Here is an 11,811-nt window from a genome sequence, read left to right on the forward strand (position 1 = left end):
TTTTTTTTGAATTCTTGTTTCTTCATATTTTCCTGGTTGGCTATTTTTTTCCTTCCTTCTGGTTCACTCTCTTGATTTGAGTCCCAGTTTCCTTTTCATCACTATTGGTTTCCTGTGCAATTCCCTTCATTTCGATTAGTTTAGCCTTCATATGTTTCTCTAATTTGTGACTAAAATCAACCAGTTCTGTGAGCATCCTGATCACCAGTGTTTTGAACTGTGCATCTGAACGTTTTGCTATTTCTTTGTCACTTAGAGTTATGGGCTCTGGGGCTTTGAGATCTTCTTGAGCCATTTTTGGTCTGTTCACACCCGTTAAGTATGAGGAGCGGAGCCTTAGGTGTTCACCAGGGTAGGGCCGCCCAGGTTTCTGGATTGTGATGCTGTATGTGGGGGCGGGGTCCGAGTGGGGAAATGGTGGCTCCCTCTGCTGCCTCTGGCTGCTGGGGCCTGGTCGGTCCCATCTCACTGCCCACTCCCTCGCTGGTCTATCTGCGCAGGAATGTGTGACCACAGTCAACCCACTGCCCTGTGCCCTTGCTGGGTCTGCTGGTCGCTCACTGGGTCAGCCTTTTGCAACCCCACACCTGGGATCCATGCACCTGAGTCTGTCTGACCGAGTTTTCCTGTGCAACCCCGCTCTTCCAGCTGCTGGCTTCGTCCCTCTTACCGGTCAGGCTGAAGAATTTGTTGTTATCAGACTTCCAAAAAGTCAATTTTCTGTGTTCTGGCTGTGTTTTCTGTTGCTAATATTTTGTTGTCTCTAAACTTGGTTGTGTGAGAAAGCACGGCATCTCCACCTGTGCGTCCATCTTGGCGGAAGTCTATTCATTCCTTTTTTTAATTTTAAAAATTGTGGTGAAATATGCATAACATAAAATTCCCCATTTTTAAATGTGCTTGTAGTGGCACTGAGCACATTCACACTGTTGTGTAACCATCACCACCATCCATCTCCAGAACTTTTTTGTTTAACCCTGAAATATGGTATTACCTTTGGTAGTAATTCCCCATTACCTCCTCCCTCCAGCCTCTGTAGCCCCTGTTCCACTTCCTGTCTCTATAAATGTGCCTATTCTAGGTACCTAAATGGAGTCATACAGTATCTGTGCTTTGGGTCTGGCTTTTTTTACTTACCCTAATGTTGTCAAGGTTCATCCACATTATAGCAGGTATCAGAGCTTCATTCCTTTGTATGACTGAATAATATTCCATTGTATGGCTAGGCTACCGTTTTGTTCATCCACTCATCTGTTGATGGACAATTGGGCTATTTCTATCTTTTGGTAAATGGTGCTACAGGTACTCAAAAACAAGTTTTCGTTTGAGTCCTTCTTTTAGCTCTTTAGGGCTCCTTTTTTTCTTTCTTGCTTGCTTTAAAAAAAAAAAAACACAAAACCCTGGGCCTTTAGCTAAGAAACATGGTTCACGTCTCCAGCCGCATTAACTGGAGAGTGTGGGCTGGATGGGAGTTGCTGGGTGCTCCAGGCAGAGAGGTAAGGATTTCCACACAGGGCCTAGCCTCTTGTCCCTGGGAGTTCACTTTCATTTTGAGGGCTGAGCATATCTAGCTTCTAAGGTTGGGATGTCTCTTTAAAAAGAAATAAAGAACAAACAAGAGGGAAAGCATTGGTAACCAGAGGGAAGTGTGTTCTATTTCCTCCACATGCAAACCTCTGTTGTGCTGACCTTTGAATCAGAGCTATGAGGAGTTGGCAATCAGCATCTACTTAGACATCCCCACAGTCCAAAAACCTGCCAGTCCCAGGCTCAGATGTTGGGGGAGGAGGAGCAGGTGCTGTCATTTGAAGCAAGAAGTCAGAGCCTGAAGGACGATGTTGCTAACATTGTGTCTGGAGCATTCTGGAGAGGGAAAGTTAAGATTCCATGCAGAGGCTTCAACCCCTGTGTTAGCTGGTCCTTATGTGTTTTCTGAAGGGCTCCTAGCAGTTTCCTTTTTTAAGCATGGAACCCTTAAGTGCCTTTCTGCTTTGTTCCTGGAGCTGAGTTTATCTGGAAAATGGAACAGAGGATGGCTCAATTGTAATGAGTACACAAGTCACCTAGGGTCTTGTTAAAATGAAGACCCTGCATTCCTAACAAGCTCCAGGGTGTGTGGGGAGCTCATAAATGGAGATCTGGCTGGCGGGGACAGGCAGGCAGATGCCATCCTAGCTGTGGCCCTCTCACACTGAAGGTCCCCTCCCTCCCACATCCTCACGGGGACATACCGATGTTAGCAGAAGAGCCACCTGACTCCAAGTGGGCGTCAGGGCTGAAGAAATAAATAGTAGCACCCTGATCATTTTTAACAATGGGGAAAACATATTTGACAGACAATACCCAAAAAAGAGCACCGCTGGTCAAGGCTTTTTTTTTTTTTAACTTTCCCAGTTCTCAAAAATCTTGATCGTTAAGAAGTCAAACCAGTAGATTACTATTAGTCACAACCACCCTCTGGTTTGGCGTTGTAGGTATTTTATTTCCTGGAAGCTTCAGACATCTGAGGTAAATGTTCTTACATTTTACAGATGAGTAAACAGAAGCTCTGAGCAGTGTAGTAGCTTTTCTGGGGTGCTACACAGCACAGATGGGGCTCGAATGTGGATCTAAGCTCACCAACCTTCACTGTCTGGGTGGGGCCTGGGGTGGGGGCCAGGTGGGCACTTGTACTCCATACCACACTGGCTCTTTCTTTGTAGAGGGACTGGTGAGTCCAGAAGAAAAGACCTGCTTTCTGGAATTTGTCTTATGCATCCAACTGTAATGGCCAATTACCCAATTGGGGAATTTTAGGTTTTCATGTGTGTGTGTGTGTGTGTGTGTGTGTGTGTGTTTTAACCACATGGTGTCCAGAATATCAACCAATGGGCTTGGTTTATTCTGAAAGGTGTCTTGCCTCAATGCAAATTGAGGTTTCCTCTGATGATTTCTTTATTTTCTGCTTTTTAATTCAAATTTACATAAAAGTACATAGAACAATGAACTTGGTGTTCCGGTGGCCCAGCTTCAGTGGTGATCAGCACATGGCCATCCTGTTTCATCTTCACCCATTCACTGCCTACCCCTGAATTATCGTGAAGCAAATTCTTGATATATTTTTTTAAAAAATAGGTTTTATTTACTTTTAGAGAGAGGGGGAGGGAGGGAGAGAAACATCAATGTGTAGTTGCCTCTCTTGCACCCCCTCCTAGGGACCTGGCCCACAACCCAGGCATGTGTCCTGACTGGGAATTGAACTGGCAACCCTTTGGCTTACAGGCCTGCACTCAATCCACTGAGCCACACGAGCCAGGGCACAGGTGCTTTTTTTGTGTGTAGTGGCAAAGTAAACCTGAGAGGAAAGATACCATTTTTCCTCATACCCTCACCTCCGGAAAAAGTCAGAAACTTTGCAGAGTGTCTGAAACATGATGGAGAATTTAAAATAAGATGTTCAATGGGGAATTCAAGTAGGAGACATTCTTAAAAAATCAGAGTACAGTTTTCAAACTGAGTATAGTTTACTCATCTGTTCAACAGTTAAGTAAAGGGCAAATTTTAATTCAATCACTGCTGAATTTAGGATTAAATCAACCTCCCCTGCTCCCCAAACCAAACCTGCCTTAGAAGCTTGTGGGAAAGAGGACGTGCATGCCTATGGCATCTTCCCCAATTTTACTCTTTGTACTGTCTAGACGGAACACCCCTGCGCTGACCTGAATGTATTTTTTAGAGTGGTTTTAGGTTTATAGAAAAAATGAGCAAAAATACAGTTCCCATAAGCCTCTCCCCATCCTAAATTTCCCCTTATTAGTAACCTCTAACATTAGTGTCATAATTGGTTGTAATCAATGAAGCAACATATTATTATTAACTAAAGTCCATAGTTTCCGTCAGGGCTCACTCTTGGTGTTGTACATTCCAACAGCCCGAAAAATCCCCTGTGCTCCATCTTGGGAGAGGTTGCCCTCCCCCAAGCCCTGGCAACCATGATAACCACTGACTTTTTTCCTGTCTGCCTTTTCTAGAATGTCATAGAGTTGGAATCATACAGTATGGAGCCTGGTCAGACTGGCTTCTTTCACTTAGTAATGTGCATTTAAGTTTCCTCCATGTCTTCTGATGGCTCGATAGCTCATTTCTTTTTAACACTGAATAATATTCCATTGTTTGTCCATTCCACAGTTCATCCATTCACCTACCGAATGACATCTTAGCTGCTTCCTAATGTGGAAAATTATGAATAAAGGTGCTATAAACATCTGTGTGCAGATATAGGTGTTTACTGAACTTATTTGGGTAAATACTGAGGAGTGCAATTGCTGGATTATATCACAGGAGGAATTTTTACAGTGACTTGGAAAGATTTTTCTTTGGTCAGTGGATTCAATCAGAAAATTTTTAATTGAGGTATGGTGCACAGTCAAGTACACTAATCCTAATCATACGGTTTGATGGATTTGCATACATGTGTGCACACGAGATCCTCATCCTTGAGGTTCCTTGTGCACCTTCCCCGTCAGGGCCCTTCACCGTCCTGAGATAACAGGGGCCTGACATGCAGCATAGTCTGTTGGTATGGCTAGTCAGGCAGCTCCCACATTGCCACTTTCAAAAGTGGATTTTTTAGGGGAAAGAGGCAGTTTTTTCATTTTTGTTTTGTTTTGAATGGAGCCTGATTTTCATCACCAAATTGTTTCTGCTGGTCTGTAGCAGGGATTAGCACACTTTCTGGGTAAATATTTTCAGCTTGGCAGGCCAGCGAGTGAGGGAGCATGGCTGTGTTCCGATAAAACTTTATTCACAGAAACAGGAAGTGAGCCTGATGTGGCCCTTGGGTCAGAGTTGGTGAATCCAGTATAGAGCAGTGCTTTTCCTTTGCAAAATTCATATCTAAGCCCCATTCTAAATCGAGACCCATGTGTCTTGGGACAGGAGTAGCTTGTGCACATTTTAAGCCCTTGGGAGACTTTCCCACACATTTCAGATTGAGAACCTTTTGGGTTTTCTTCTAAGGAGGAAGATAATAGGTGTCCTGGGACCCAGAACTATGAAAATGGATTTAAACTTAAACAAAAGCCCATTGAGACTCTTCCCATCTCGACAACACTTGAAGTTGTCTCATTTCCCCCTTTCGCCATGTCATTCTTTCCACCTCCTCCGCTGGATTTAACAGGCTCCTGCCTGGCCAGGTGGAGGGAGTGCTGGCCACTCAGTGGGAAATGGTCTGTGTTCAAGTGGAGGAGTGAACAATGTTCTTCAGTGAAAGCACTGGGGCTGGGGAAATATGGAATCTGGAGTCTTGGGGGATCCCTGGCATGAAAAGTCTTCCCCCGGAGAGAGAGAAGGAAAGTTGTGGTCAGGGGGGGACTTTTCTAGTGTGGCTCCTCGAGGTGGAGCAGTTTCGAGTGACTCTGAGGGCTGAGACAACAACAGCTGCTCACAGTTACCGAGCACAGCCTGCGTCTCCAGCACTGCATACGTGCCAGCTTCACTTGATCTTTCTAGTGTCCCAGGAAGCGGCTGCTGTTGGCATTCCCATTGTACAGAAGCAGAGACCGAAGTGTCTCGAGGTTACACAGCTTAAGGAAAACCGTAGAGCTACTCAGAGGCTGGAGTCAGGACTGGAACCCTGGCAGTTGGGCACCTCTCAAGAGGCGACCAGGTGGGGGCCTTGGGGGGTTGAACTGGCAGCCAGTGGCATGGAGATGTGAAAGCGACTGGTGCGTGTGTTTACTCTGCAGCTGCAAAGGTGGCAGGAGAGAACGCTGGGAGGACGGAGGACCCTGTGCAAGGGGAGAGTGGACAGGTTTAAGCCATGGCCTTCAGAACTCACAAAGCTAGAAAACTGGTCTGAGGCCAGATCAAGGTTAGCTGGGGGCAAAGGCCAGACTCCAGAGAGAGACTGAGTGAGGGTTTGTGGGGTTGCCCAGAGAACAAACAGCCTGCACCAAACGGGATTAAAGCAATATTTGAAAGTGCAACTGGCATCATTTTCTACTTGCTTTGGACTTTGTTTGAATAATAATAACTTGATTGAATAATAGTAGTAATACCTCTTAACCAAGCAGAACTTTCCAACAATTGGAAATTTTTCTGTTTTATTTCAGGAAACCACAGCCAAAAAAGAAAGAAAAAAGTGGTGGGCAGGGGATTTATTCGAATACATCAACTTCCAGGTTTTACCCTGGATCACTGCACACTTGGGTCTCTGACATCTTCTAGGTCTGTGTTGTTCCACAGAGAGGGCAGCTGTCCCAGCGGTCCTCAATGGACTCAACCAATTGCAGTTCCGACACAGCAAATATTTGCCCAGAATCTTAAATGTTGCTCATTGTTGGGATAAAAAATTATCTTAAACATGGTTTCTGCTTTTGAAGAACTTTCAGTTATGGCAAGAAGACTCATTTATCTTCAGCGCGAAGGGGTGAAATCGTATTGAGACAGTTTGTTGAAAATCTTCAGTAAGATTTAAGGCAAAAAGACTGTAAGAGGTTGCCAAGGGTCTTGTCTTCTGGAACAGTCCAGATTCAGAATATCAATGTCATCACTTCTAATTCTGAAATGCTGGGTGCTCTTCCTAGGCTGGCTTTACCAGGCTGCCAGGAGAGCTCAGTATCAGAAAGGCACAGATGAAAAGCGTTCAGGTGCACAGCTGGTGTTTGGCCATGGCCCCCTTCCTTTGGAACATCATGAGTACATGCAGAAGTCACTCTAAATTCCACTTCTGAACCTGAGTTCATGGACCCTTGGGAGTTCGAAACAGCTCAGTTCTGTGGGAGCCCCTGGTCTGCTTGTTCTAACCACACTTCTTTTTGGGAAGACCCAGCAAACTCATCCCTGTGCAGGTCTGCTGGCCGCCTCTTCAATCACCTAAATGCTGCAAGCTGGCAGTTTGTGGGCCAGGGAGATACATAGCCTTCATTATTTTATTAACATAATTAGTAGACATCATTTAAAAATCCTATTTGCTATCACAAGTCTGGATTTCTGGCTTCTTACAAAATACTGGACTTGGCAGGAATAGGGCAGGCTGGCCAAGAAGAGTCAACTGCCCTGTGGGGAGGCCTGCCCCTCCCCCCTCCTTGGCAGTGGGGTGGCGCTTTAATTGCCATCATCACTGGGCTTGCACCGTCGCTTTCTTGATCTTGGTTGAGTGCTTTTCTCTACCTGTGCTCTACTGGAAGTGGATTTCTACAAAAGAAATAGAAATCTATGAGTGTCTTTACCTGGCCCATGTCACCCATGGCCGCCACCTGTCTGACCCCTACAGGCATGTGTTATCTATCTGCTCCAGATAGATGGATGACCCTTGTTAGTGATTACCCTTGGGGCTCTCATCTTTCAGGCTCATTTTTTAAAGCACTGGATGTAGGATGAGCATATAACCTCTTGGTTCTGTCCCTTCTTTTGTGCCTACAGGCCCAGTGAACAAAAACCATCATCCCTTAGATTAAATTTCACCATCCAAGTACCACTCATTATGAGCAACTACAAGTTAGACTGGTCATTGTCACGTCATTCTCATTTCCCTCTATCCAGGAATGTGCATGCCCCGATGACAAGAGACAGCACCCATGGGCTGCACGTGGCCTCGCTGCTCCACTACTGGGTAATAACCCAACCTTTACCTTTAGGGAACTGGTGACTGTCACTGCTAGGTGGGAAGGCAGTGAGCGGTCAGTCACATTTCACTTCAAATGTGACCCAGTTTCAAAGAGGGCAAGTAATATTTGGAATCAAATTAGGGGAAAGTACGGGATTCTTTGAGAGGGAGAAAGAAACAAGCTAGTGTAGTAATGACTGTTGCTAACCTCCTAATTTAGTGACGCGTCCGTCCTGGTTGAGTTTGGCTTGAAGAGCACTAGCGAGAACATGGAAAGTCAGAAAGCACGGAGTGAGCTCAGCAACTGCCCGTTTGGCCCTTGGAGTGAGAGGGCCTTCTGGGTTGTCTCCTAGGCATCCCTTGGCCACCTTTTTCCACCTGTTTTTCCGAGTGAGTGCCATCGTCACCTACGTGTGCTGTGACTGGTTCAGCAGAAGCTTTGTGGGCTGTTTTGTCACTGTGCTCCTCCTTCTGTCCTTTGACTTCTGGTCTGTGAAGGTAAGTCAGTCCCCTCACCTGTGATGCTGTTGCTCCCGACACATGCGGGCTGTGTTTCTGGATGGTGACTGTCCCGATGAACGTGGCTGATTTGAGCCAGGACGTGTTCTGGTTGAAACTGCTGATACACACTTAAGAATGACTGAGCTACGGTCACACTTAACATTAGAGGAAAAAAAGACATTGTTTGGTGTTAATTAAATGGCTTCGGGATATCAATTGTCATGGTTACAAATATGAGCCATGTGAGCATGACAACTCCATATGGCTTTGGATTTTTAGTAAAATTTATATGTAATAAATATATAAATATTTAAAAGTATTATATAATATGAATATATATATATATATTTGAGGAGTCCGTCACTTTTTAAGGTAAGCTTAATTAAAAATTAGAAGCCTTAAAAGATGACTTTGAAACTACCACAGTTCAATTCCCCTCTTCTCTGCTCCCAGTACAAGTTTAACCTGACTGAATTGGTGACTTTTCTTTTATTCGCCAATAAACAGGTAAGGACCTTCTCTTTACCCGTGACGTGCTTAGAGTCTTTTTGTCCATTTCCCTCAGAATGTAACCGGAAGGCTCATGGTGGGCCTCCGCTGGTGGAACCAGATAGATGAAGATGGGAAAAGCCACTGGATTTTTGAAGCCAAAAAGGTATTCTCCATGACGCCTCTGACCAGCATGGGGGAAAACGGCTGTGGAAAGTCTCTGGGTTCCTTCTGGACTTCGTGCAGATCTGATGTCTGCCCTGCACAAAGCTCTCTGCTGCTAGTGCCCCAGCATGTAACAGAAGCACATGGTAAAATAAATGAAAATGATAGCATGATCACTTTCCCACAACAGGTCTCTCCAAATAATATTGCTGCCACAGAAGCTGAAGCCCGAATCTTCTGGCTTGGCCTCATTATTTGCCCGATGATTTGGATTGTGTTCTTTTTTAGCACCTTGTTTTCCTTGAAGCTGAAGTGGCTGGTAAGACAACATCTTGATTCTGACATTGTTTTGACATCTGTACAGAATCTGGGGTCACAGGAGTGGATTGTTATTTATTAGCAATAGAGTTATTGAAATAGCTGTTTCAAGATAATTCACATACCATACAGTACACCCATTTAACGGGTATAATTCAGTAGTTTCCAGTATATTCAGTTGTGCAACCACAATCAATTTCAGGATGTTTTCATCACCCCAAAAGACACCCTATACCCTTCATCCTCACCACCTCCCTATGCCCCTGTTCACCTAGCCCAACACCCACTTATCTTTCTGTTCCTATAAATTTGCCTATTCTGGACATTTCCTGTAAGTGGAATCCTACAATATGTGGTCTTTTGTGACTGACTTCTTTCACTTAATATAGTATTTTCAAGGTTCATCCCTGTTGTAGCATGCATCGATGTTTCCTTTTCATGGCTGAATAATATTCCATTATATGGATAGGCCACATTTTATTTGTCCCTTCATCCACTGGTTGTTTCCATCTATGGCACATACAAATGATGTGGCTAAGAGAGGCATTTTTAGAAAAAGCATATGACATCCTACCTTGGACAGAGAACCCTTCTTCAGTAGGGGATAAATTAGCCTCATAGCTCTGAAGTTTTCTTTAGAGTTACTGTATTTGTTGCCATGACTGGGTTCATTCATTGAGAAGACAAAATATCCACAGATGGTACAGGCAACAATGTGCTTAAAGGTGTGGACTCTGGAGTGAGGATCCTGGCTTGGCCACACATTAGCTCTTGGACTTTGGGCAACTTTAGTTTCTTTGGGATGATAATGGCACCAGCTTATCAGGGTGTTGATCATTGAGAGGTGTCAATGAGTATTTGTAAATGCTCAGTAAAGGTTAGCTGTTGCTTACATGTAGGCCTGAGCCCCCGCTGCTTGGGTTGGAAGGAGCGTTTCAGTATATGCTGAGCAAACTTCCCTTTGCTTTTTCTGAGTGCAGGCCCTTGTGATAGCTGGGATTTCTCTCCAGGCCGCTAACCTATACGGCTACATCCTTTGTAAGATGGGAGGTGAGAGTGACATCAGCAAAGTCACAGCCGGTTTTCTGTCCCAGACAGTGTTCCAGACGGTGAGTTGCTGAATGCCGACTCCTGGACCCCTGCTCTCCGGAAGCTCAAGTGAAGGAGGCCTGTTGGCAACTGCAGTTTTTAATGTTTTCCATATCAGCCAGTCTGCCGCTGTTAGCTTTTAAAATTGTGTTCAAATACACAAACATAAAGTTTACCATTTTAACTATGTTAAGTGCACGGTTCAGTGTTATCGAGTACATTTACAGTGCTGTGTGAGCATCTGTCTCCATCCAGCTCTCTTCCACCTTCCCAAACTGAAACTCTGTACCCATTAAGCCAAAATTCTCCTTCCAACTCCTACGACTGTGGTGACTCCAGGGACCTCACTTATGTGGAATCATATGGTATTTATCCTTCTGTGACTATTATTGTTAATTTTAAAACCTGTAGGGTTAAGAACCACGCAAAAAACTTTTTAACCTCGCATATGGTTTCCACAAGTGAGAAATATTTTAAATCTGACCAGGCTCATCTTGGAGTGGTTTGAACCTGTTAAATATTTACGGTGCTGCTTTATGCCAACACATTGAGCACCCAGCTTTGCGGGCTCTGGGTACATTATGGGTTTGCTCTGGATTTGAATCAGCATCGGGCCATGCACAGGTGGAGACTGAAAACCATGGTTGACTTTCCCCTTGTAGGCCTGCCCGAGTGACTTTCAGAAGCCTGGCCTGGAAGGGCTGGAGATTCACAAGTGCTAGGTGAGAGGTGGGACCCAGGCAGGGTCTGGACTGTGCGGTGCTGGGGGGCCTGTGAGAAGAGCAGCCTCCCTGGGCTCAGCTGTGCCTGTGGTCTGGGTGGGCTTCCCCCGAAGGCCTGAGGGCCAGGTGCAGAGCCAGGTGGGAACTAGCCTGGGCGTTGGGCATTCTTGGGGTTTTGTGACCTTAACACCCTTGACCAGGGTCCCAACTTCCTCACATTGGACTTGTCCAATTTGGCCATATGTATAGACACGAAGGGGATAGGGGCAGGGGGTCAGGGAGGAAATGAGAAAAATGGGAGGGAAAGAACAGGGGGATTTGCCCACCCTTCCACTTATGGCCACAGTAAGATGCCCAACAGGAATTTACTCTTCTCTTGGCCGTCTTCAGTTCCTGTGCACGTCATGCAAAGAGTGAGCATCTCGCAGCAACACAGATAATTCTAGAGTTTTCATCTGCCTTCCCTTTTTATGTAATTGACAAAACCCCTATGAAAGGTATTGTATGACATTTGAGAATTGCTGAATGTGGTGTAACATGACCACACAGGGTTGACGCAGACCCCCAACTCTGTGTATGTGGGTGATTTTCGGGCTTCTCATGGGTGTTTTGACTATCTTGGCTGCATCACATGCTTCCCCTCAGAACAAGCCTTAGCTTGAGGCTCAATTAATATTCTAATTGTTCCTCAAGCTGAAGAGTAACTGTGGACTGTGCTGTTTAAAACTATGACTGTGAGTGGGATGGGTGGCCGAGTGGTTAAGGCGATGGACTGCCAGGACCATGGCCCTGTATTTTGCGCTGAAGCCACATGTCATCTTCGTTTCCTTTCCAGGCTTATCTTCGGAGGCGACAGTAGCTGAAGTGAGAGGGTCTGTAATCAAACAAGCTTGCAGGAAAAAATTCCATGACCAACAAACTGTTGGATTTTCAGTGAAG

At 45.2% G+C, this 11,811-nt stretch overlaps 1 protein-coding gene across 2 annotated transcripts in view; it reads left to right on the forward strand.

Annotated features, from left to right (window-relative positions):
* The window catches only part of TVP23A (trans-golgi network vesicle protein 23 homolog A), a 31,009-nt gene extending 19,215 nt beyond the window's left edge, over nucleotides 1-11,794 (forward strand). Inside the window, exons 3-8 of one of the 2 annotated variants that reach the window (XM_037151202.2) lie at nucleotides 7,942-8,086; nucleotides 8,655-8,744; nucleotides 8,934-9,062; nucleotides 10,042-10,170; nucleotides 10,813-10,872; nucleotides 11,708-11,794. In XM_037151202.2, the coding sequence (XP_037007097.2) occupies nucleotides 7,942-8,086; nucleotides 8,655-8,744; nucleotides 8,934-9,062; nucleotides 10,042-10,170; nucleotides 10,813-10,872 (553 nt within the window). In that variant the 3' untranslated portion in view covers nucleotides 11,708-11,794. The remainder of the gene's footprint in view (nucleotides 1-7,941; nucleotides 8,087-8,654; nucleotides 8,745-8,933; nucleotides 9,063-10,041; nucleotides 10,171-10,812; nucleotides 10,873-11,707) is intronic. The other variant, XM_037151205.2, reaches the window with a different exon arrangement.
* Nucleotides 11,795-11,811: the final 17 nt, after the last annotated feature.

Source organism: Artibeus jamaicensis, unplaced genomic scaffold (genome assembly GCF_021234435.1).
Source record: "Artibeus jamaicensis isolate MK-2021 breed Jamaican fruit bat unplaced genomic scaffold, CSHL_Jam_final contig_729, whole genome shotgun sequence".
NCBI lineage: Eukaryota > Metazoa > Chordata > Mammalia > Chiroptera > Phyllostomidae > Artibeus > Artibeus jamaicensis.